Source organism: Anomalospiza imberbis, chromosome 25 (assembly GCF_031753505.1).
Source record: "Anomalospiza imberbis isolate Cuckoo-Finch-1a 21T00152 chromosome 25, ASM3175350v1, whole genome shotgun sequence".
In the NCBI taxonomy this organism is placed as follows: domain Eukaryota; kingdom Metazoa; phylum Chordata; class Aves; order Passeriformes; family Viduidae; genus Anomalospiza; species Anomalospiza imberbis.
In genome coordinates this window covers 5,487,434-5,512,571 of record NC_089705.1, presented here as the reverse complement: position 1 = coordinate 5,512,571, position 25,138 = coordinate 5,487,434, and the positions used below count along the sequence as shown (strand labels likewise).

Here is a 25,138-nt window from a genome sequence, read left to right as displayed (position 1 = left end):
GTAGTAAGAGGCAGCGGTAACGCAGAAGTCTCAGCTCTCCTGACCAGTCTCTAAATGTAATCTCTCAGGAACCAGAAGATGCATCCCAAGGTCACAGGGTGGCCACTGAATTTAGGAACCTGGTTTGTTTCCCAAGCACGTGCCACCCTGCTTGGTGAAGAGTCGCATCAGTGGGGATAAACACCTCTGTTCCCTCTCCAGGCTCAGGTATTTCTGGAGTGGGACTCTCCCATGCTTGGTGCCTCATAAAACACCCAAGAAGAACCCTAAAAAGTGATAAATGGTGCTTCCCCTATTATTTTCATAAACCCAGTGGTGGGAGAGCCCTTTAGCAAAGAGCAGGGGTGCAGCTTGACATCCTAACATTTTAAGCAACTCCTCCTCTATCTCACCTGCCAGATCCTCCAGCCCTTTGAGGGGAAGTGCCACCGTCTCCAGACGTTTCCTCAACTCATCTTTGAGGTACTGCTCCCCAATCAGGACAGAGAGGTCATCACAGAGGGTCTGAGCCTCTGAGATCTCCTCTTCCAGCTGCTCCAGGTCCGAGCGGATCTCGCTGGTCTCCTCCAGCTGCTGTTTGACAGCATCAGGCTGGGTGCTGATGGCAGACTGGCTGCTCAGGCGCTGCCCAACAGCCTTCACCTTCTCTGAGAGGCCCTGGAGAAGCTCCTGGTACTGGGTGCTCTTTACGATGGCTTGGTCGATCTGGCTGGAGCGGGAGTAGAGGCGCTCGGTGAGCTCGGACCATTTCTGGTTGACCCCTTGGAGCTCATCCCGCACCTGGCTGGTGGATGGGGAAACATCTCCAGGGCCAGTCAGGATGCTCTGAGCTGCCTGGTTGAGCTGCTCGTGCTGTTGTTGGCGAGCTTCAAATTCCTTCAGCATAAACTGGAACAGAAATAACATAAAAATGTTTGCATAAACCTGACAGCTCCGAGTACACACAGTCAAAACAAACCAGACCTCCAGGGGCTTTATCCAGCCCATGGAATCAGCAGGAATAGGCCCTGGGGTGGGACAGCAGTTGGGCTGGGTAGCCCAGGATCTACTGTGACCTTGGAGGTTAAAAAATTGGAAGGGATCTGTGACCCCAGGACTTTGCTCTCTCTCTCTTATTTGTCTTATAATGTAGCATAAACCACTTAGATGAGATGAAAATCTAATTATCTCCACTGGGGCTTTTTTGCTCCATGATGTGGCTGGTTACAGCCATGTTAGGATTTGGAAGCAGGAGGAATGGAAGGTCAGGCTGGCAGGCAGAGGGGCAGCATTAGCAAGTCCTGCAGAGCATCAGCACAGACCTTGTTTAAAGCAATTTCACTCTCCAAGAGGGGCCGAGTGATTCACTGCTGAGTCAACCCAGTGCAGGAAGGGAGCTCAGCACTGCACCCATTTCAAGTTCCTCACAGCGGCTTGGGCTCAGCGGGGTTTGGAGGACTTGGAAGAGGAGCCATGAGGTCTCTGAACACTCACTGCACGCCAGAGCGCTCACAAGACAAACACAACCTTCCACCTCCCTCCTGGGCGGGACACTCTGCTCCATCCTGCGCCCACCATGAAGGCACAAACCCCTCTCACCTGCACCTGCTGCTTCTGAGCGTTCAGCATGTTGGGGTCGATGGAGAGGGGGCCCAGCACACTCATCATCAGCTCCTTCTCCATCAGCCAGGGCCGCAGCTGGGCCTCAGTGGCCTGGAACGTGGCCAGCTGGGTCGCTGACTCCTCCAGCTTCTGCTGCCGCGCGGCCGTGGCCTGGCTGGCCCTCTCCCACCTGCAATCTGAAGCACCACCTCTGTTGGCCGTGGTCAAGCTCCTGGCCAGCCCACCCCTCCACCACCAAGGTTGTTTTCCCCTCCCCGTGGTTTTCCCAATGGGAAATCTCTGTTTTTCAGTAAAACCAGCGTGGCTCAATCCACTCTCCATCTAAGAAGCCATTACCCAAATCTAGTGGCTACATGGTCTGGAAGCTCCTAGGAGAAAACCTTGCAAGCAGGATTTCTGTGCTCTAGTCGCTGCTGCCATCACCTTGGGTGAGCCATCTCACATCCCTGGGCCGATAAATGAGGGTACTCTCACGAGTGCCCATCCTCACACAGCACACTCAGATCTCCTGCGATGGAGTCAACACGTTCCTGCTACTTCAAAGAAGGGAATCTCTGGGCTTCTTTCTGAACACACAGCCTTGTTTAGTCAACACCTAATTACCTAGGGTAGCCTCACTAATGACTAGAATTTTATATCAAGCAGTGAAGCTTTTAATCAAAACAATCAACCTGTGCCACTAACACATTTCCCCCCTGCCTCCCCCCCTTTTTTTTTTTTTTTTTTTAAGAAGCAATTTAAGGAGGCAATCCTTTAAAATCCACATCCATCACAGAGATTTCATTAATCACGACAGTGCTCATCTCAGGAACACCTTCCACACCAGACAGCTCAGAGATAGGTTTGCTATTTACTGAATTTTAATTAGAAGTGACTCTGCCCTAGCGTGACTTTGGGATCGCCCCACACTCCTGAACCACATCTAACGTGATGTTTGGAGACAGAAGCCTCATTAATGCTCTAGGCACTTACTCAGGTCTTCCTGCATCTTCTTCCAGTTCGCTGCTTCTGGGGAATCTGGATATTTCTCCAGCAAGCCAGAAAGTGCTTCCTTTACCTTCTGGATCTTCCCAGAATTCTGTTCCAATTCAGCCAGAAATGCCTGGAAAAGAATGATTTGAACTTCCTCAGATACAGGGCAGGAGTATGAATGAATAGCAATGAAGCAGCACCTACAAGCTGGAGCCGGGTAATTTCTGTTCTTTGCTCTTTAGTTAAATCAATTTTTTTAGCACTGTTGTGAGCTAACTTGGCCACAAGGGCAGGGAAATGCTGGGAGTTGCTTTCCAGGAGAAGCTGGAGTGACCCAGCAGCAAGGGCTCCAAATAATCTCTTTTTCCCTCAGCCTGACTTCAAGAGGTCTAAAAGCAAAGGGGAACTTTGGGCTGCTGCTCCAACAATCTGCCTGGAATTCACAGAATTCAAAGAATGACCAGGTGGGAAGAGACCTTCAAGATCATCAAGTCCAACCCAGCCCCAACACGGCACCCAGTGCCACATCCAGTCTTTTTTTAAACACATCCAGGGATGGTGACTCCACCACCTCCCTGGGCGGGCCATTCCAGAACTTTATCACTCTTCCCATAAAAAACTTTTTCCTAATATCCAACCTGTATTTCCCTTGGCGCAGCTCAAGACTGTGCCTGGGAATGCCCTTCGTTAGCCCAGGGCAAACCCTTGTGGCTAATTCTGTGCAACAAAGCCCATCCCTGGGATCCTGTGGGGGATGCATGGCAGAGGGGTGGAACTGGATGACCTTTAAGGGCCATTTTGTGACCCCATGATCCCAAAAAGCCGGGAAGAGCAGTCACCTTGTTGTGCTCAGCCTGGGCTCTCATCGTCTCCGTCTTGGTGGGCGAGGAGGAGGCGTCCAGCTCGGACAGCGTCCGTTCCTTGGACTCCAGCCACTTGAGCATGGAGCTGGCCTCCTCCTGCACCTCCTGCATCCTGTCCAGCATGGCCGAGAGCTGCTGCTGGCGCTCCCGCAGCGCCGCGCCCAGCGCCTGGTACCGCCGGCTCACGTCCGCCACGTCGCACTGGATCTCCGTCAGGTCTGCCCCCAAAAAACCAGCCCGGGGTCAGCACCACTGCCCCCGTTCTCCACCTCAGACTATCAGGCTCTCAGCCAGCCCCAGGCAGCCACAGACAGCTGAGATGAGGAGCAAGAGGCCACGCTCTGTCCGCCCGCCTGCGGAGCGACGTCGCGTTATCCTCGCCTCTCCTGCCACGGGGGATTTTCCTCTTGTCCCCTCTATGCCCTTTGACAGTTTACAAACAAAGCTCTCTGTTGGTGAGCTTGATGCAAACTGAGCCCCCTTTTCATAAAGCCACTGCTAATACAAGGTTAAATAATTTGGCACCAAGATGTGAAGCCATTTTTATGCACCTATTATCTTGTTGAACCGGCGAACTAACAGCAGATAACGGGCAATAATTAAAATTGCTCTTCAAACTGGAGGGTTGGACGCCACTATAATCCCACAGAACCAATAAATTTAATTGCAGGCCTTAAAATGATCTCCCATTTACCAGCTCCTAACACCACCTGACGAGGTGTCAGGGTGCTGTCACTCCCCAGGGCTGCCCCTCTCCGTCCTTCAGCCCGACCTCCACCCTCCATCACAGCAGCTGAGAATCCCCAACCCATTGCCAAGCTCATTTCCCTTCTACTGGGATGCTGATGGTGTCACACTGAGGTTTGTATTCCCAGGGCATGGAAATGCATGGACAAAGAAGGGACAGGGGGACGGCTCAGAGGTGTTGACAGCGAGCTCTCTCACCTTTGCACGTGTGGTATCCGTTCACGCTGCCTCCTGAGCCTCCTGGAGTGGGCAGAGTGGCACCTGGGCAGAGGGGACAGGGACAAGAGGGACAAGACAGAAGTGTTAGGGATGCAGACAGCAAGTGATGAATGGCTGCTGCATGACAGGGACCACCAAGCACTGACATGGCATCTCCACCGCCCACCTGCCCAGCACTGGGCATTAATTTGGTTTGGAGCCCCTTTATCTCTCCTCCTCCTGCTCCCCTCACTTTCCTGGAGCTGTCCCTACCTTTATGGAGCTTCTGAAGCTTCTGGAGCAGCTCTCCCAGCATCCCAACATCACCCAGGGAGCAGGGATAATGTGCCTCCTGCATGGGCTGCAATGCTGGGGACCACAGGCCTGGGAAGCTGCTACCCTGAGCACGATTTTGTGGCTCATACCCAATAAAACTGCTGAATGCCTTCCCTGAAGGGATTAATTCCCCCATATCCTCCTTTTTTTATGGGATGAAACGATTCAAACCAGCCCTGTGCTCATGCTGTCTTTGCCCAGAGATGCAGGATGCACCAGTGTCCCTTCTCTGGACACCAGAGGTCACAGCCAAAGGGAGATTGACATTTTCAGGCAAGTCTCCCTTTTCTAACCACATATTTTAAAGCTTTCATGGACATAAGGGGCTGCACCTTTGGTCACCCACAAGCCTCTCCTCACTTCTCCTGATGGTTTCCCAAAGAACTGCTCGTGAACTTAATCCTAACAAACAAATCCAGACCGTAAATTCCCATAAATTCCCATCAGTGATGAGAGTCCAGGGACTTGTTCTCACAAGCTGGAAGGCATCTTTGAGCTGCTTTCCAAACGAACCAGACATAATCTCATTGCTTCACAGACTTGAAGCCGAAAGGGAGACCAGTAAATCACATCTGACTATTGCAGCCCCAAATGTCATCCAGATACGAAACCCAAATGCTGGAGGTTGATTAAAACACTCCAGCCCTCAGGAGGCTTGAAGAGCATCACCAGGAGAGAGCACAAGCCACTTCCATGAGCTCCCAAGCTCCGTCAGAGTGATATGTGTCCCCACAGCAAACACGGGGCTCGTTAGGCTACAATTAATTAAGCCAAGTGAGGATGATGCATTAAAGCAATGAGTGCCAGCGACTCAACCACTGGGCTGAGCCCCACGATACTCAGATCACCACAGGCCCTCTGAATTTGCTTAAAAGGGGGAAATAACCCATTTTTGGTGAAGGCAGGCTCAGAGAAGATGCAGTGGTGACAGCAGAGCTGTCGTCAGGAGTGCTGGCCACAACTCACCTGCCTTGGGCGGGGTGTTGGGGGCCGTAATCTCCACGATCAGGTTCTCCAGGAGGGTCCCTCTGCGGCCAATCTCCTCCACCTGGGGCCCCTTCCCCTTCCATTCCTCCAGGAGATCCTGCTCAAAAGCAAAGCTTGGGATCGGAGGCCACGCTTGCCCGGCCACAGCCCTTCCTTCCTCGCCTGTCCCCTCTGAGGTGACACGGTGACACCAGGACACAGCACCCAGGGAACCAGCTCATGGCTGCACCGGGGGAAGTGGGTGTGACACATCTATTTTTGCCAGGGGGGAATCAAGCAGCAGAAAAAGGCTCTTCCCAACTGATGGGTCTGTGGAAGGAAACCTTCTCCCTCCCACCATTCCGGGGACATCCCTCCTCCCCCTCCCTGCAGAGCCCAGTCCTGGGTGCCGTGGGGTGTGAGGGCTGTGTGTGACTCAGCAGAGCTGCTCTGCCTCTGAGTCAAAGCCCAGCACATCCCGATTTGTCACATCCCTCTGCTGGAGCACAGCGTGGGCTCGGTGACAGGAGGCCACCTTCCACGGGAAACATTCACAAAAAAACCAGTGTGCTCGGGTCTCCCACTCCCAAATCCCAACCAGAGCAGGCACAGGGAGTGACAGGAAACCAGGCGGTGCCCAAGGAAGCTCTCACACTGCTCCCTGCTCTGCAATCCACTGGATGCACGCTGAGACCATAAACCACCTCCCAGGCCTCTGCTTCCTGGGATTTGTTTCACATTCCAGCATTTCAGCGCTTTCCCAATTTGATTCCAGCTTCCCTTGGCCCACCTGGATCTGCTGCCTGTGCTGCTGCAGCTCCTGGGTGCCCAGGGAGGTCTCAGCAGGTGGAATTTTGCCTTCGCTCTCCCTCAGCCACTTCCTCACGGCGGCAACCAGATCCCGAAACTCATCCAGTTGCTCCTGGCAGGATGATGCATCCTTTTCTCTGGGATTGAAAAGGTTTTGGAGAGTCAGAGCTCGTGCTCTGCCTTGCAATTACCCCCTGCTGAATGCAGCACGGTTGTGTCTCTAGGAGCCCTTTTTAAATTATTATTATTATTAGATGTTGCCTGGGAACAGCACAAAATGGGGTGCAAGCAGTGCCAGCCCCCTCACGGCTGCTGACCCCCTCAAATCCTGGCTGGTAGCAATTTTGGGCACTCCAGTGGTGGCCAACAGCCACGGGACCACCACTGCCAACCTGCCCAGGCTCTTTGTCCTGGGAAAAGCGAGGCTTTTGGGAAGACAGGGCTCATTCATGCCGTGTCCCCCCCAGGCACCTGCATCCCGGGGGAGCACAGGCTGTGCTGCCCCTCCTCCCCGGCCACAGCTCCATCCATTCAGCCCATCCTGGAGGAACAAGGCAGCCCCTGGATGGGAGTCACGGGCCCCTCTGGCTCGTCCTTGCTGGCCACAGCTGCGAGCAGCCTGCACAGCCCTGAATTACTGGGGGTTATTGGGAGTTTCATCTGCTTTTCCCCACCACCTTCCCTGCATTCCGCAGGGATTTTGGAGACACAGCCAGACAGGGGTGGCTCCCAGGGATGCTGTTGCTCTAACCCTGCTCAAGCTCCCTTTTATCCCCATTTCAGGGCACTCCAGGAACAGGCTGCTCTGCTGTCACCTCACTTCCCCATCCTCCCAGCACCCAGCAGGCTGCTCTGGGATGGAGCTGTGGCACCCACACGCCGGGAGCTGGGAAACGCAGAGCTCCTGCTCCTGCTGCAGCACCAGGAATTTTTCACAACGCCCCCAGCCAAGGCTTTTTTTAAAGCGTCAGCTGGAGCAGAGCTGCCTCAGGATCCTGGCGTGGGAGGAGGGCGGCAGGAAGAGCTGGCTCATGCCCCCCCTCCTTGGAAAGGAGATCTCCACAGGGTCTTGCTCGGACCATGAAGCCACCCCCAAGCTCCCCTCGGTGGGACTCACCTGTCTTTTGCCACCTTTTGTAGCTGCAGGAAATCTTTCTTCAGGCTCTGCAGCTTCTCCTGCTGCTGGAAGGCGCTGGGGGCAAAGCCACAGGAGCTCAGCTCTGCAGTGAGGTGCTCCAGGGTGGCCAAGTCCTCCTGGTGCTGCCTCATCTCTGAATTCAGCTCCTGCCAAGAGCAAAGCGTGATGCTGACCACGTTCCCCAGCAGCAGAGGGGATGAGCTGGGCAGTCCCACACCCTGCTGAGATGGACAGACCCTCTGTGGGCAGTGCCATGCGTGGCACCAGTGCCAAATGTTGGGCACAGCTCACTGCCACCTGCTCCTCCAGCTCAGCAAATGCTTTGAGCAGCTGCAGGGGCAAATCCCACTTTCCCCAGTGCTGGTGACTGGGATGGGATGGGGAGCCCTAGACCAAGCCAAATCAACCCCTGCCACAGCACAGGTGTCTGGTTCCATGTCATCTTCCAGCACTTCTGAGGCTGTGGATGAGCCACCCCCTCTAGCAGAACACTTGTGGGAAGCCAGAGGGAGGAATCCTGCACAGCCACCATGGCCCACAGCACCCCTGAAAGTGTCCAAGACAACCCTAAACAATCCAGTCTAGTGGAAAGCGTCCCCGTCCCTGAGAGGGAGCTTCGAATGAGACGTGGTCCCTTCCAACCCAAACCATTCCAGGATTCTCTGGCTCTAAGACCTCCAAGGTCTCTGTCACATCCTGCACTGCCCTCACCGCCAGCACAGGGGTATTTTGCTGTATAAATCCCACAGAGTCTTTAGGTGGTAAAATCCTGCTACATTTGGACTGGATCCTATAAGATCCCATCTGAAAACCAGCCTGGCTCCTGGGAAATGCCAGCCTGGACCTTCCTCAGACACCTGGTGCAGGTAGAACTCCTCCCCCAGGGCCTCACCTGGATGTGCTGGGAGAAGCGAGCGATGTCGCGGTCCGGCTGATTCCCGGACGCCAGCATCCGCGTCCTGCTCTCCGTGAACTGCTGCAGCTTCTCCCACAGCTGCTCGTACTGCTCCACCTTGGGGAGCAGGCCCTTGAGGGCGTCCTCCCGCTCCTGCTGCTGCTGGCACAGCCTCCCAAAGTGCTCTGTCACCTGGGCCAGCTTGTCCTGCAGGGCAGAGGCCGCGGGGCTCTCGGCGGCCTCTGTGAACCGTGTCACCATCTCCCGGGTGGCTTCCAGGCAGCTCCTCTGCCTGGCAATGTCCTGCTTCAGCTTCTGTGGGGAGCACAGGAGGAGAGGGAGGGTTTTCAAAGGAAGTTTCTTGAGCAGAACTAACTGGGCTGCCCTCGGGAGCAGCAGGAGGTGCTTTGACACAACCAGAGTTGGGAAAAAAAATAGTTTTATATCCCAGTTTTCCTTTCTTTTCTGACCTGCCCAACATGCTCCGCTTTTCCCTGTGTCTGAAATCTTGTTAGGAAAGAAAAAAGGAGATTTTCAACAAGTCTGCGACCTTGCACAGTTTGCCCAGAGATGCTGGAGCCGCCCCATCCTTGGAAATGCCCAAGGCCAGATTGCACAGGGCCCTGAGCGACCTGGTGCAGTGGAAGGCGTCCCTGCCCAAGGCAGGGCGTTGGCGTTAGAGGGTCTTTAAGGTTCCCCCCCACCCAAACCATTCAGTGATTCTATGAAAATAAGAACACTCTGCTCATATTCCTTTTTAGGGTTTTTCTGGGCGCTTTCAGCACTCAGTAGTTATCCCTGCACGGTGCAGGTGCTGCTCTGGGGTGTTTGGGGTGAGGGAGCCGGGCCCAGCCTTACCACACTGGTGGCAAGCGAGTCCTGGATGGAGGCAGAGGAGAGCTCAGCTGGCTGGTCCTTCTCCAGGCTCTTCTCAATCTCAGCCACCGACTGGAGGAGGCTCTCCAGGCTCTCCTGGACGCTCTGGGACTGGGCGATGGATTTCTGCAGCAGGTCCGAGCGCTCGGACATCTGCTGGGAGAGGCTCTGGAAGCGGCTCACGATGGCATCTGCAGGGTTCAGCGCAGAGGACACTCAGTGGCACAGAGCTCCAAGTGCTCAGAGAGCAGCCAGGGTCGCCTTTGGCTCCCCCAAAACTCTCAGTGATGACAAATCCCTGTCCCCAAACTCAGCAGCGAGACGGGGCACGCAACACAAGTGGCCACATCCCTCCCCCCACATGCAAGCACAAACCCAGAGGATTGCACTGCCATGTGACTACCCAAAAATTCCCCAAAGAAGTGATTTATCTCTGTGGCTTGATCCCACTCTCTCCAGCCCTCCAACACTGGCAGCTGCTTTGCTCTGTACCTGTTGTTTCCTGAATGTGGCCGTGGTCTGGGGCTGGCTCCCCTTGGATGTCCAGCAGGCTCCGAGCTGCTTTCTGGAGCTTCTCCACTGGCACCTGGTGCTCAGCCAGGTCTCCCTGCAGTTGCTGTTTTCACACAAGACAAGCCAAAATCAGAGATGGGTCCCAGGCAGGATTGCCACACTCATGGAGCTCAGGGCTCCTTTTACACCCTCTGAGGGATCCTCTGCACTTCATCACTAAATAGTTAAGAAATGATGGAAAAATCTACCCCCACACTGCAGGCAGAGCTGGATCAGAGGGTTTGGGCTGTGCCAGTGCTCTGGCACCCTCATGGGGGAGCAGTGTCCCCCTCTGTGTCCCTCGGGGGTGTCTGTGCCTGCAGCCCCTGCTCCTTACCCTAAGCACCTCTCCCAGAAGTTTGACCCCACCTGACCTGCAGCACCAGAACCTGCTGCATCTGCAGGTGCATCTTTGCCCTCAACCAGCAAAAAAAACCCACCAACAGGTGAAGTCTTCTCCCTGCTGCTGACTGCTCAGAGCAGCCAAAATCCCATCCAGGCTCCAGCATTTCCCAGGAAATCCCCCAAGTGTACCTTGGTGCTGGCGAGCTGCTTCTGCAGCACGGCCAGGTCTGACGAAACCGTCTCTGAGAGCAGCTTCCCAAGGGCGGCTTCACTCTCCTGCAGCCACGTCCTGAGAGACTCTGCCACCTCCTGGAACTGCTGGTAGTGATCCAGCAAGGTGTTCAGGTGGGAGCCCAGCTTGGAGCACTGCAAGGGAGCAAGGAGAGGTGACAGGGATGCACACAAGCACTGAGCGACCCGTGGGAAAAGGCACAGGAATCAGCAAGAAAGAAAAAGCAATTTAAAAAAATCAATCTTGCCACAGGCTAAATTAATTACCAGAGGTAACATGCAGACCAAGAGCAACACAAGGGTGTTGCCCAAGCCCTGAAGAAGACAATTCTTGACCTACAATCTATAAATTTGTCCCCTGGCAGCTGGGACAAATATCCCTCCCCAAATATCCTCTGCACAGGAGGAGAAGAGGACGCAGCTCACAGCCCTTCCCATACCTTGGAGTGCAGCGTGGTGTATCTCTGCGTGGCATCCTCCAGCTTGCTCCTGACCACACCCCTGGACATCAACAGCTGGGATTCAGCATCCCCAGCATCCCCACCCAGAAACTTCTCCCCCGACATGGTGACGAAGCGCAGATCACCCTTGTGCGAGATGACATCCTCCGAGAAGCTCCCCTGGCGCCGGAGCAGCTGCCTGAGGGAGGCAGGGTCGCCGTCCCCCTTGCACATCCCCTGCAGCTCCTGCTCCGCCTGCTCCAGCCAGGCCTCGAACTCGCCGTGGTCCCGCAGGAACTTCTGGAGCTCCTCCCGCAGGAGCTGCGCCCGCTTCAGCTGCGCCTCCGCGCGCGCCAGCGACGCCGGGTACCGCTCCCTGAGCTGCGCCAGCTGCGCCTGCAGCCGCTCCCGCTCCTCCCCGGCCAGGCCGGGCCCCTGCTTGTCCAGGAAAGCCTGTGCTGCCTGCGAGGCCAGGATGACGTCCTGCTGCTGGGACAGCAGCTCCTGGTGCTGCGCCTGAAAGGGACAAAGGTGAGGCTCGGCACTGTGGCAGCAGCTCTCTGGCCACAGAGAGCAGGCACAGACTTTCCCAGGTGTCTTCCCGGGGTGGGGGGAGATCAGAGAAAAGAATGAGGAACAAATCTTATCTGCACTTGTTGCACCTGAGGAATGTGCCATGGAGATTTGTGTAGCAAAGGGTGATTTCTTAATGGGACACTGGATGGTGTTGGGATGGATTGACCAATTAGGTCAAAGCTCTATGGGACTGGCTGGAAGGGTTACTGAGTTTCTTAATTAGTATAGTATGACATAGTAAAAGATGATATAATAAAGCAATTGATCAGCTTTCTGCAACCAGGGAGTCAATGCTAATTATTCCCTGGCTGGGAGCCTGTGGTGACACGGCACAGCCCGTCCGAGCCTCTGCGTCCCCCAGCAGCTGTGGCTGGGCCATTCCTGGAAGGGCTCAAGGCCAGAGTGGAGCAGCCCGGTCTACTGGAAGGTGGGAGTGGAACAGGATGATCCTTAAGGTCCTTTCCAAAGCAATTATTTTCATGATTCTGTGACAAAGCACCAGCAAGGTGGGGAAAACTGGGAACGCCCCGGGTTGGGTGACAGAAGTTCTGCCCACAGCAGAGTGACTCCTTCTGTGGCCATCATGGGCACCTTCTGGACCCTGATTACACCTTGCCATGGCACACACCCACCACACATTCTGCATCTCCTGCAGGAAGCCAGGCAGGGCCTTTCTGAGCTTCCCACTTGGAGAATCCCGTGTTTCAGAGCCAGCTAACAGCAGGGTCAGGGCGTGGGCCAGGAGGCTTTGGGGGGGACAAGGTGTCAGTGCTGACCTTCAGCCTCTCATACTGCTCATCCAGGCTCTCAGCAGCACTGTCTGCTCCAACAGCGTGGCCATCAGGGACATCCCCAGTGCTTTTTCCTGCTTGTGTCCCTGTGCCTTGATTGACAGGGTGTGGTCTGTACTCTGGGAGCCCTCCCTTCTGCTCCAGCGATGCCACCCAGTTCAAAAGGGAATCAATCTTATTGCTGTTCTCCTCCAGCTCTTTGGCAGCTTTCACCTGAAAGCACAAAGGCTCCAGATAAGAATGACCCAGTTCTTGCATGTTCAGCAAACTGCTGCATGGGGGAGGGAGACAAAAATCAGCAGAAGGAAAAAACAAAAACAAAAAAAAAAAAAAAAAAAAAAAAAAAAAAAACCACCCAAGGAGTTTCCCAGCCTCAGCAAATGCCTGAGACACCCCCAGACCCTTTGTGGCTCTCTGGAAGGTACAAAGAAGCTGAGAAAATCTCAGCCCCGCTGCTGCACTGAATTTCTCATCCTCATACAGCCCAGGGCCCCCACCTCAAAGGGGCTGGGATGTGATTGACAATCCTCATCCATTAGGGCTCACCCCAAAGGCAGAGTAAGGGACCTTTTCCTCCCCCATTCCCTCCACAACCAGCTCATCCCTGGCTGCAACTCCCCAGGCATTTCATGACAGAAATATCTGGGGGAAACCTCGCCGGGGGAACACCCAGGAAGGAACCACAAATTGCTCTGTGCTGCATCGCCCAGATGGGCTTCCAGGACCTCCCAGTCCCCCTCAAGCAAAGCCTGGAGGCTCTACAGCTCCTGGCACGTTACCTTCTCAGTCTCCTGCTGCACTGCAGCACTCACAGCACTCTCCAGCTCCTTCTGGGCCACCTCTGTCCTCTCCTGCAGGTACTGGTACTGCTCCTTGGCACGCTGCAGGTCCTGCTGCAGTGCTGCCAGCTCCCCGGGCTCCAGCTTGGCCTTGTTGTCCTCCAAAAACTGCTCTGTGCTCTTGAGGACGCCGGCGAAGGAGGCGGCTCTGCTGTGCATGCTCCTCTGCAGCTCCTGGGTGCACAATACCGTGAGGCTCTGGCCACTCCCGAGGTGAAACCTCTCCACCTCTGCCCCCCGAAATGTTAAATATCACTGACCTTAACATCACTTTGCCTCTGCTGCAAGGCAGGCAGGTCCCCTTCTGCTCTCTGCTGCTCTGCCAGCGTGTCCTCTGCCTGGCCCAGCCAGCGGCTCAGCTCGGCCAGGCTCTGTGCCCGGGCTGCCTGCTGCTCCTGCAGGGTCTGTGGGCACAGGAAAGGGGACAGGGGGACAGTCAGTAGCAGCCCTGCACCTGCTCTCACGCTGCTGAAAGGCAAGGTGAGGTTACAGCTGGAGCAGCTCCTGGAGGGGAGGATGCAGCACAGAAAACTTTGTGGCTCTCCAGGTGCTCCCCGTCCGGCAGCAGGTGCCACGTCCCTGCCGAGCTGCTGGCACCTTTGTCACCATTGGAGGTTTCTCTCTGAGGAGCCTGTTGAGCTGCAAGATGGAGCTGCACTGCTCTCCCAGGAAAACTCAGCCACGAGTTTCTGTGCCTTTTCCATTCCCCCTTACAAACATTAAAACAGCAGCAGAAACTCACTGAATGAGAGGCAACAACGACCTGAGTCAGGCAGCGCCACTGTGGAGCCCCAGACAACCCCAAATTAGGGTTTTTTCTAAATGATTTGGGGTTGGAAAGGGAGCCCTGGAGAGTGAAAGTGTTTCTGTGGCTGATCCAGCTCCTCTTTTTGCTGCCAGAGCACAACACAGAAGCGCCTGTTTGAGCAATTGAGCATGATGTGACCTGAGAGTCCCTGTGACACCCCTGTCCCCCTCTGCCACGGGGGATTAAAGGTGTTTGAGTTTTTCACTGGGCATTTCAGCAGGTGATGTACAAACTTGTGCAAAACACTGTTTTGTGCCTGTTTCTCCCAGTCATAAGATAAAACAACAGAAGCAAATTGCAAGAGCCTTCTTAAGAGCTCTTCAGCTGCAAAGCGAGTTCTTCCTGGGTTAGGATGGGCGCACACTCAATCTGAAAAGGCAAAGCAAACTGGTTAATACACACACACACTCCAGAGAGGACAAGCAAGAGTCACAGAGAGCAAATTGTTAATAAAAAAACACATTAATCCTGTCTCGGGTGAGAGGATCCATGCAGTGGTGGGTGCTGCAGCAGTGCAGCACAGATCTGAGCACTTGTTTTTGTCCTTGACGGCTGTTTCCCTGGGACAGCAATGCCTGATGTGTGCAGTGGAAATAGGACATTGGGTGACTGTGGTGGCCCCTCTGCACAGGGATTTTGGGGCTATTTACAGGGTTTATTCCACCCAGCCCCAAACAATTCCACATCTAGCAGAGAACTGCTACCCAGAACTCGGCAGGGCTCCGTATTTTGGGAGCAAAGCAACCTTCTGCCTGGTAGGAAGAAGAAAGACTTTTAGAGGAAGCTCATGATGTGCAGTGAGAACTCCTAAACTGGGAGTGGCATGCAAGGGAAATCCCAAATTTGAGGTGCCTCAGCTCCTGTTCCTGTGGCTGGGAAGCGCTTCAGCGAGCAAAGGGCAGCCAGGGAGGAGATGTCTCACAACCTTCACCTGCTCCGTCTGCTCCACTTGCTGGAGACAGACCTGCAGCACCTCCACCCGTGCTGTCACACGCTCTGACAGGTCCCTGAAGGCTTTCTGCAGCTCATTGAGCAGCCTCAGCAGCTGCCTGCTCTGCTGGGGGGTTAAATCCTGGGCGTGCTCCGAGATGAGGAACTGGATGTCGAAGGCGGTGGTGTCCAGCTCAGCCTTGGTGTCAGCAAGGGGCTCCTTCAGCTCCTGAATGGGAGAGAAAAACAGCTCAAATGACCCTGCAGCCAGGGCTGTGCTGCACTGCTTCCCATCTGCAGGTGCCTCAGGAAATATATTCCAGAAACACCAAACTCTCCCAAAACAACACTCAGCATGGAGGTGAGAGCGTCTCAGCACGGGGATTTTTCCAACTTCCCTCTGCACTGGGTGCTGGATGCACCTCACCAAGAGGTTTCTTGGATGTGTCTAGGGCTGCCCTTGGGTCTGAAGATGACCCAGACCTGGCCACAGTGACTCCATGTGCCACCACCAGCTCTCAAAGCCTTCAATCCCCTGATTTCCATGCCAAGATGCCACCACCAAGCTTGGAAATAATCTTTATTGCTGGAAGATGGATAAGGAGACTGGGCTCCTCGTACAGGTGATGGAGACCAGGGCAGGTGTGATGGAGCAGCTTCCCAGAGGATGCAGCTCTCTCCTCAACAGCCTGACAGGAATCTCCCCAGGTCACTCAACCACTCCCACACCCTTGCACAGGAGCACATCCAAACAACCAAACCAGGCTGTGTATTATGGAAATAAATGACTTTGGAGAACACCCAACACAGCGGCTCCTGCTGCAGCACAAGCTAAGGGCAAACTCTTGCTAGGCTCTGGGAGAGAAGCAGGATTAAAAGCTTCTCCTCTGTGCAGAGGGCAGCAAGTTCATCAGCCTGCAGGATTAGGGGCATTGCCATGGTTACCTTGTAGTGCTGCAGGCAGTGACTCAAGCTGCTGGCATCGGTGGCCTGCTGGAAATCGCTGTCATCCAGCGACTCCGTGGTGCCAGAGACCCAGCTCAGCAGCTCCTGCAGCTTGCCCTGAAGAGTCTCGTGATGGGCCAGGATTTTAGCCTTAAAAGCAGAAATTCATCGTTTAAAGGAGGAATTTTAGGAAGCTTGTGAGGCAGCAGGGGGCAGTTGCCAGCTCTACCTTTTCAGCTTCTGCCGCCCCACGAAGGTTTTGCAGCCGGGACTGCAGGACTTCACTTGCAGAGCTCAGAGACTTCTGGAGGTTCTTGGCATCCTTCTCCAAAGCCTTCAGTAACTGCTCAGGGACTTCTTCAGGGGGGTTGGCCACAATTCTCTGCACAGCATCCAGCTCCTGATTCACTGAGAAGCTCAGCTCCTGCAGCTCAGCTCCCAGGACCTGAGACAAAGACAGCGTCGACAGGGTGACTTCACCTCCCTGCTGCCAAAACCCAGCAGGGGTTTTGGAGAGGCAGCTCCAAACACCGAGTCTAGAAAAATTCATCCCACCCTCCAGCCCTGCTCAGCTGCCAGCACTCTCCTGCCTTTCTCCAGGCTGTAAAATTCATGTCAGCCAAGCTCAGGCTGTTGTCTGGGCAGGGTGGATGGATCAGAAGGAGGGATGAGGTTTGATATAAAAGCCTGTTAAACCTGAGACAAAACTCCCAGAAGCAGGGAAGGGTGCAAGGGCTGTGCAGGAAGCTGGGGAGAGGGGGAAAAGCTCTGTCTAACACCAGCCAAGCCTGGCCCAGCCTCACTCACCTCTGCTTGCTGCCTCAGGTCGTGCAGGGCTGCCAAATTCTGCTCCACTGGCTGCACCCGTTTGATTCTCATCTCGATGTCTCGAAGCATGGAGAGATAAGATATCAGCCTCTGGTCGTGCTCCAGACACATCTTCTTGCTGAACTTGATCTGCAGAATCAGACAGGAAATCAAAGCTTCAAACTCAGGCAGAAAAGGGGACAAAGTGTTATATAAAATTCTTTTTTTTTCCTCCAAAGGAGAAATTTGTTAATAACGTTCCCGCTCATGGACTTGCCACTTGCCAGCCTTATCTACAAGATTTACTACAGGAAAAATAAAACACATGGTTCTTTTTCCGACATAAGCTTATAAATGGCAAGAGATCTCGGAGCTGCAGCAAAAGTGCCAAAAAAAATAAAGAGTTCTACTTGTTAGTCATTTAGCAGTAATGCTCCAGCAAAAGGAGCCACAACTCAGCCCTGAATGTTTCCAGTTGTACATCACCAGTTCCTTTGCCAAATGCACTGCAGCTGATACTGCAACATCCACTCCTCACGCTTCAGCTGCCCTCTGCGCCGAGGATCTCAGACAGATTTAGCACCAAACATCCACAAATAGCTCAGAAAAATTGCCAAAATAGCAAAAATATTCACTGACCTGGGCTGGTCTCGTGGACTCCCTCGAGGTTTCCAGCAGCTCTCCCTCCACGATCACAGGTAAGAGCAAACCCCGATCAACTGGACCTGGCTGCTTGGTCCTCTCCTGGGGGGTTTCTTCTTGGGATTTTGGGGGAGCAGGGGCTTGGTCTGCTCTGAGCTCAGCTCTTTGCTCGTGCTGTTTCTCCTCTCCAAGCTCCAGGACTGCAGAGGTTTCCTGAACTTCTGTGGGTTCCTCTCTGATAATTAAGTCACGGGGCAGTTCCTGTGCCACGGTGGCTGTGCTGGACACATCCCGGGCGGTTTCCACCCTGATGTCTTCCTGAGCCATCCTTTCCTCCGGACTCAGGGTCACCAAGGATCCGTGACCATCCTTGATCCCACCTTTCACCACCTCTTGAGCTTCCCCGTGCTCGGGGGGCACAGGGAACACCTGATCCTCTCTGGGGGTTTCTGTATCTTTCCCAGGAATTGTTTTCTTTCCTTTTCCACCCTTGTGCTTGGCTGTGTCTCGTGCCAACCCAGCAGCAGTCTCAATGCTGGATTCATGTTTTGGCTCTGGCACTCTGGAGACAAAGTGCACCTCCTCACCCTTTTTCCTTGGAATTTCATGGGAAACCAGAGAAGGAAGGAGCTGCTTTTCTGCAGGCTTCTCTGGCTGAGTGCTGTCTCCTGGAATGCTGCCCTGCTTTGCTTTCTTTTTCTTGCTTTTCTTTTTCTGGGTAGGTTTTAGCTGAGTTTCACTTGCTTTTTCCTGATCAATTGGACCTTCTGTGCGAGAGGTTTCTCTCTCTGTGTGTTTCACAGCTTCTTTCCCTCCAAGCTCATCTCCCACAGGCTCCAGAGGAACACCAACCTCTGCAGGACCCATCCCTCCCTTCCCTGGGCCCACTCTGACAGATTCCCTCAGAGCTGCTGGTGTCTCCTGGACCACGCTGATCACCCTCTCTCTTTGCCCAGAAGTCACCACTGCACCTTCTCCACCTGCCACAACTCCCTCTGCACTTACAAACACTCTCCTCCTCCTCCTCTCCTCACCATCCTCCTCCTTGTGAAGCACCTCTGTGCCCAAGAACAACTGCTCCTTCTCCAAGCCCAGTCTCTCTATTTTCTCTGTCCCTCCATCCACTTCTTCCCTGGATTCCTTGCCCCGGGCTGCTCTCACTTGGGAACTGCCTTTTGGGATCCCTTTTTCCAACACTGCCCCTGCCACCACTGCCTCTTTAGGGAGAGATGCTGTCCCCAACACTGAGGGGTGCTCTGGAGCCACCTCAGCCTTTGCCTGGGGGTGATGAAGATGATGATGTTCATCTTGGGGATGGACACCACCCTCTGAAGCTTCCTGGGGTTTTACTTTCCTTTCTGTCTGTGCTTTGGGGGATTTCTCAGTGGCTGCAGCTGCACTCTGAGCTGTGTCATAGCTCACAGGTTCAGGTTGAGCTTTGGGCTCAGCACCATCAGACCTGGCAGATCTGGCAGGGAGGATGACACCTTCCTCTTTTGGAGACAGTTCTTCTACTTTTTCCTGCGAAAGTTGCTTTTTTCCTACTTTGCAGACCTCAGAGCCAATTTCCTCTTCAGATATTTGCACATCCCGAAGACCAGCAGCTAATTTTTGGCTAATCAGTCCTTTTCCAACAGCTTCCTTCACAGTCAACCTTTTCCCACCGGGGGCATCAACAATTCCCCCAGCCCTGAGCTGGTTGGTGGCGATGACTTTGGCCATGGGCTCATCCAGCATCCCCTGCTCCACAGCTGCCCTCAGGGACAGCCTCTTGCTGACACTGCCCTCCACCACCCCTCCACTGTCTGCCTGTGCCTGCAGCAGCCTCAGGGTGGGCAGGGGGTCCACCTTCCCCAGCCTCACCGCCTCAGCACACGGCAGCTTGGTCCCTGTCACCTCATCCTTGATGGCCTGGAAGGGATGGACCTCCAGGTACCTCTGGCCGGATTCGATATCGATTTTACACTTCTTCAGGAACTCCGAGTAAGGAACGATCATGCAGGTCTCGGGGTCTACAATTCCTTCTCTCATTTCTGAAGAAGATGACAGGACTTTCTCCACCACCTGCTGGGGTACCAAGCCCTCCTGCACCGCTTGACTCAGCGCCAGTCGCTGGCCAGAAGCTGGATCAAGAATGCTTCCGCTCTCAGCCTGGATTTCCTGCACTTCCCTCTGGAATTCTGGGCTAACGAGCCCCAGTGACACTGCCTGGGGCAAGGGCAGCTTCTCCTTTGTAGCTGGATGGACAAAGTCCTGCAGGACCACACTTTCAGCTTTCCTGAGCTCCTTGCATAGATCTGGATTGATCAAACCGTGTTTCATGGCGTTGTCCACCGAAAGCCTCATCCCAGACACGTGATGGATGATTCCTCCATCAGCAACCTGCTTGGTCAAGAGCTGAAAAGCTTTTTCCTTCTCCAGGAGCCCTTTTTCAACAGACTCTGCCACAGTCAAAGGCTGTTTGGTTTCAGGATCCACAATTCCACTGGTCTCAGCCTGTAGATTAATGAGCTTCTGCCTGGTCACCTCATCAGTGCCTTTCCCCTTGGAAGCCTTCTCCAGCTTCACCAGCTCTGTCTGACCTGTTGGCTCTATGAGGCCCAGATTTGAAGCCAAAGTCACCGACATTTTTTTGCCACGTTTCAAGTCAACAATCCCCCCAGTAACCACCTGCCCTTCCAAGATCCTCATCGCTGTCTCCTTGTCCAGAAGGCCAACAGCAGCAGCATCCTTGATGGAGTAGACAAAGTTGTTGCCTGGGTCAAGGACACCACTTATGGCTTTGTCGGACGCGAGGACCTTCTGGAGCAGCTTCTCATCCATCAGACCTTCTTCAATCACGTCCTCGGTGGTCAAGGATTCACACACCTGAGAGTCAAAGAAGCCACTGAACATCTTCATCCTCTCCATGAGTTTCACGGCCGTGTGGCCGGACACCACTCCAGAGGCCACCGCCTCGTCCAGCAGCAGCGTCCTGCCCGTCTGCTCATGGATGATGCCACCGCTTTGGAGCTGCATCAGGAGCTTTTCCAAGGTGTCCTCTGCTTCCTGCTCCTCAGGGGCTGGCAGGGATGGTTCCTCAACGCCCTCATCACTCAACACTTCTTCCCGCTCTCCTTCTTCCACTTTCAACACAGTTTCCACATCCGTGCTTTGCCTCTCTGCCGGCGCTGCCTCCCCACGTGCAGGGAGCACAACCTCCTCTCCTCCCAGCACACCATTTTCAACTGTCCCCTCCTTTGGCAAATAAACCTCTCTAACATCTTCTGCCTCTCGTTCAGGTTCCCTCACACCCTGAGACCTCTCTGCCATGATTTTCAGTCTGTCTCTACTTTCTGGAACACCCATTGTTATGCAGATTTCACTTTTCACAACCACTGCCCCACTTTCCAATGCCCTCTTCTGGTGTTCGGGACCTTCCACTCCATCTACGGCAGGAGGCTTCGACTCTTCTTCTGCCTCAGTCATCATTTCCCCTGTTTCTCTGATTAATCCACTGTCGAGGTCACTGGGAGGCTCTGGCATCAGTAGTTTTACCTGATGTTTATCCTTGGTTGTAAAAGTGACCCGTTCTTTCCCAAATTCAGCATCAGTTTCACTCCTGATGGTCTCCTGTTCAGTGGAAATCTGCTCCCGCTCTTCCACACGCAGAAAATCCTCTGCATCCTCCAAGAGGAGACTTTCAGGTCCCACTACCACCTCCCCATTCTCCAAAGCAGTTCTGGGTGGTAGGATCTTCTCGCTTTCACCTTTTGAAGGAGCAAATTGAAGCTCAAGCTGCTGCAAAGCCAAACCATTGCAAGGTTCGCTTTCAAGGGCTGCGTCTGCCTCTGTCTTCTCAAAGCCTTCCAACACCTGTGCACAGGATCCATTTTCTTGGCTTTGGATGACAGCCTTAGTGAGATTGTTCAACTCTCCATCCACTAAGAGCACCTTCTGGCCATCATGGATGTTGATGTAGCTGTGGGTCATCAAGTGGAACATCAGCCTTTCGTCGTCGCTCCTCAGCAGAGGCTCCTCCTGACCTGTGGGGCTCCTTCCAGGGGAGCTCTGGCCGTGGCAGCTCCTGCTTGGAGATCCAGCGAGCTGCACGCTGGCCATGACATCAGGTATGGCTGTTGATTTCAGCTTCTTCACCACCTCTCTCTCCAGGATGCCCTGTTCTACTGCCTTCTGCCAGGACAACACCTCCATGGTTTCCGGTATAAGAACAGCCTGAAGGAGCTGCCTCTTGCTGAGAACCTCCTGAATCAACTCTGTGGAGAGGATCCCCTGCTCCAAAGCATCTGCAACGGGGATGATCTCCCCCGTCTCTGGCCACAGCAGCCCCACGAAGGACCCCAGGGATTCCAGGACCAGCAGTGCAATCCTTGGAGCTACCAACCCCTTCCTTAAGGCTTCATCCATGGTCAGCCTCTCTCCCCTGAGGGTGTCCATGATCCCACCCGTCTGCAGCTGCCGGATCAGAAGCGTGCAGGCCAAATCCTGGTCAATCAAATTGTGCCTGACAGCCTCATCCACGGTCAGCCTGTGTCCTGTCCTGGGGTCAACAATGCCACCAGCAAAGAGGTGGGCTTCCAGCAACCTGATGGTCACCTGCCTGTCTATCAGCCCCTCCTGGACTGCACGGAAGATGCTGACCTCCCTGCCTGACCTCAAGCTCACCATCCCACCTGCCAGCTGCTTGACTGGGAGCAGCCTCAGCCCAGTCTCGTGGTGGATGATGCACCTGTCCAGGAGCTCGGGCAGACTGATTTTCTCAGCAGTGTTGGGGTCAATCAAATCCCTGCCACCTTCCAGGTGAGACAGGAGCCTGGAGTGAAGCTGGGGGGGGAGGAGCCTTTTTTGCACTGCTGTCTCCATGCTGATTCTGCCCTGCTGGAATTTAAAGCCCCCAGTGACGAGCTCAGCCTCAAGAATCTTCAGCCCAACGCTCTCAGTGATCCTCCCCTCTTCTATGGCAGCGACGACGGGGAGGAGCTGCCTCCCTTCACATCTGACTTCTTCCACCTGCTGGAGAGCATCCTTCAATTCCTGCAGCACCTGGAATGCCCTGAGATCAATGATGTTTCTTGCCAGAGCTTTCTCCAAGGAGAGCTTCTCACTGGTCTCTGGGACAACTAAGTCAGAGGAGATCACCTGGGCCTCCAGGAGGACCAGGCCCGTGTCCTGATCTATAAGACCTCTCTGCATGGCACCAAAGACAGGGAATATTTCTACCGTGCCAAGATCGATCACTCCTGCCACGGCTTCGCTGCCCTGGAACAGAAAGAGAAGGAAAATAATTAAATCAGAATCCAGCATTTCCAGCACTCACTGCATGAGTTTCAGGGTGGCCTCATTAAAAAAAAAACAAAAAACAAAAAAAAAAACCCACAAAAAAACCAAAAACCAAACTTAAAATCCCCAAACAGGCTAGAAAGTCCTAAAGTGTTTGAAATCTAGTCCATCACCAGGACAACACCAAGATGCTTCAAATATCCACCAGCAGCAATGCAGCAAAGCAGCAAGCACCAAAACTCAGAATCATTCCTAATGCTCCACAGAAAAGAGGGCAGGAGACCAACAAGCACAACAAAGCCCTTCAACAAGTCCAGCTTTAAAAAGTAAAGACAACACAAATCCCACTGTGCACTCATGAGGAAGAAAACCCCCCCAAAACCACCCACTTTGGGGTAAAGAGGAACCTTTCCCAGCACAGCCTCCATGCTGATTCCTGCCATGCTGAAAATCCTGCACTTCCCAAGCAAATCCCAAGTGCCAGGATGGGTGGGGAACAACAGAGAGCCCCGTGCCATGGAGCAGCTCCCAGCCATGCATCAGGGCAGGAGCAGGACAGCTCCCCAGGCATGACCATGGCCCCTGCTCTGCCACTCCAGCACCTCCAAGTTGCTCCTCAGACAGGGCCAGGGGAGAAATGGAACAAGTTGGAGGTTCCAGCATGGGAACAGTGACAAACTGGGACCACACCAACTACTGTGGTGTTTTTTGGAGGGGCTTTTCTTGCTGCTGTCTCCACAGGGAGGGTAAAAATTTAGGTGATAAAGTGTCTTTGTTCAAAGGCTCTTTGGACGTTTGCGTTTCTCCCAGTGCCACTGGTTGGGTATAAGGCTGGCCCAAGCACTCCACGATTTTTGTGGGGATAGCAAGGAGGGAATCAGGACTATGGAATGAATTCCTTTTGCATCCCAACACCCTGCTGTGGGGACAGGAGGAACCTTCTGGGACAGCCTAAGCTCTCCACCACCATCGCCAGACCCTGACGTGCGTACTCAAGAGATGAACAAGCCGTGGAAAGACAGAGAAGAGGGAAAGGGGGGAAACAAAAGAGAGAGCTATCAAAGGAGATGGATGGGAGGGAGGGGAGTAAAAGGTTTTTACTTACCGACTTGCAGGGTGTGCCTGGAGCAGTTAAAGACAGAGCCTTATGGAGCAGTTCAGCCGTATCACACACAGTGTAAAGCTTGGGGTTAGCGTCCAGCATGCGACTGTTTTGTTTTGCAAAAAGAACCCCCACACACAGGTCCGTCCTCTTTCCCTTTTGTGTGTTTTGTTTGTTTAAATCCCAGGGGGGTTAGTTAAACTTGTAAGCAAGGATGTCAGTTAATCTTAAAAACAGTTGACATGAAACACAAACCATACAGGGACACATCATGCTCAATTTAGCGCGTTCTGCTTTGCATTTTTTGGTCTTTTGTAACTTCTTTCTGACAGTTGGATGTTTCCAGCAAGCAAATGTTAAAAGAGTTCTTCATGCTCCCTCTACAGTGAAGCAACAGCTCTGCACCAGAGCCGCAGGGATGGTTTTGCAGACGGGGATTTAAGGTGAAGCCCCACTGCCATCTCTTGTTTTGCTGCTTGGGCTTCATCGAGTCTGTGAGTGAAAACTGTTCCAGCCCCAAAGCAGCCTCGTGCTGTACCAAAACAAGCCCTGGAGAAGGCTTTTGCTCTGAAATAATTTTCCTGACCAAAAGGTAGGAAAAGGGAAAGGAAAAAAAGCATCCATTCCACAGGGAGGCTGCACCAAATCTGTGATGGCTTAACAAAATTATGTGGTCACCTTTCTGCTGCCAGCAAAAGGGCTAAAGGGCTTGCAATAAAATAAATAATTTCCTGCTCTGAAACACCTGGAATGTGCTGTAAAGTCCAGTCTGGAGCAAAACACTACATATTTAGGTGAAAGCTGGACAGGCAGATCTCAAAAAAAAGCAGCTCTGCCACCTTCTCCCCTTGAGTGGCTTGAACAGGGCTTCACTCACAGACCTGAGAGCCAAAACCTGCGTCTCACAGCCAGATGTGAGCGGGCTGTTGCTTCAGGGTACAGGGAGCCAGCAAGCAAACACACAAAAATATCCATTGACACATGAATATACACTTAGAGAACAGGCACACGTAAATCTGTGAATGACAGCTCGTAACAGAGGCAATAAGGATGCGCTTCCAGCCCTCCCTACAAGGATGGGACCTGGTGGATGTGAACAGGGAGCGGGTCCTGAAGGTCCCCCAGCTCAGCTGAGGGGCTGGATAATGCAGTTGCCTTCCACAAGGAAGAGCTACTTGGTTCAGCCACCACTGAGAAAAAGTCTTGGCCAGACCCTGAGATCCCTGAGGCCACGTGAGTCCCACCTTCCTGCACCCCCTGCCCGCAGGCAGCCTGTGGGACTGAGCCCTCAGAGGACACAGATTTCCTCGAGGGGACACAAATTTCCTCAAGGGGACACAGATTTCCTCAAGGGGACCATTTCCAGGGCAGAATTCCATCTGCCACCCTGCTCACCGAGCACAAACGAGCTTTGTGCAGGGGGCAGAGCCCTGATGGCAACCAAAGG

General features: G+C 53.8%; 1 protein-coding gene across 17 annotated transcripts in view; it reads right to left on the bottom strand.

Annotated features, from left to right (window-relative positions):
* Positions 1-25,138, bottom strand: part of MACF1 (microtubule actin crosslinking factor 1) — a 138,826-nt gene that overhangs the window by 53,051 nt on the left and 60,637 nt on the right. For 13 of the 17 annotated variants that reach the window (XM_068172840.1, XM_068172851.1, XM_068172849.1 and 10 more), the window contains 21 exons: positions 17,307-22,568; positions 16,668-16,817; positions 16,090-16,305; positions 15,861-16,010; positions 14,911-15,144; positions 13,438-13,581; positions 13,118-13,351; positions 12,324-12,551; positions 10,972-11,487; positions 10,490-10,666; positions 9,896-10,019; positions 9,386-9,594; positions 8,525-8,842; positions 7,612-7,778; positions 6,475-6,631; positions 5,685-5,802; positions 4,383-4,445; positions 3,414-3,655; positions 2,575-2,704; positions 1,579-1,778; positions 393-888 (listed from right to left, as the gene is read on the bottom strand). In XM_068172840.1, coding sequence (XP_068028941.1) covers positions 393-888; positions 1,579-1,778; positions 2,575-2,704; positions 3,414-3,655; positions 4,383-4,445; positions 5,685-5,802; positions 6,475-6,631; positions 7,612-7,778; positions 8,525-8,842; positions 9,386-9,594; positions 9,896-10,019; positions 10,490-10,666; positions 10,972-11,487; positions 12,324-12,551; positions 13,118-13,351; positions 13,438-13,581; positions 14,911-15,144; positions 15,861-16,010; positions 16,090-16,305; positions 16,668-16,817; positions 17,307-22,568 — 9,535 coding nt within the window. The remainder of the gene's footprint in view (positions 1-392; positions 889-1,578; positions 1,779-2,574; positions 2,705-3,413; positions 3,656-4,382; positions 4,446-5,684; positions 5,803-6,474; positions 6,632-7,611; positions 7,779-8,524; positions 8,843-9,385; positions 9,595-9,895; positions 10,020-10,489; positions 10,667-10,971; positions 11,488-12,323; positions 12,552-13,117; positions 13,352-13,437; positions 13,582-14,910; positions 15,145-15,860; positions 16,011-16,089; positions 16,306-16,667; positions 16,818-17,306; positions 22,569-25,138) is intronic. The other 4 variants (XM_068172848.1, XM_068172850.1, XM_068172846.1 and 1 more) reach the window with 2 other exon arrangements.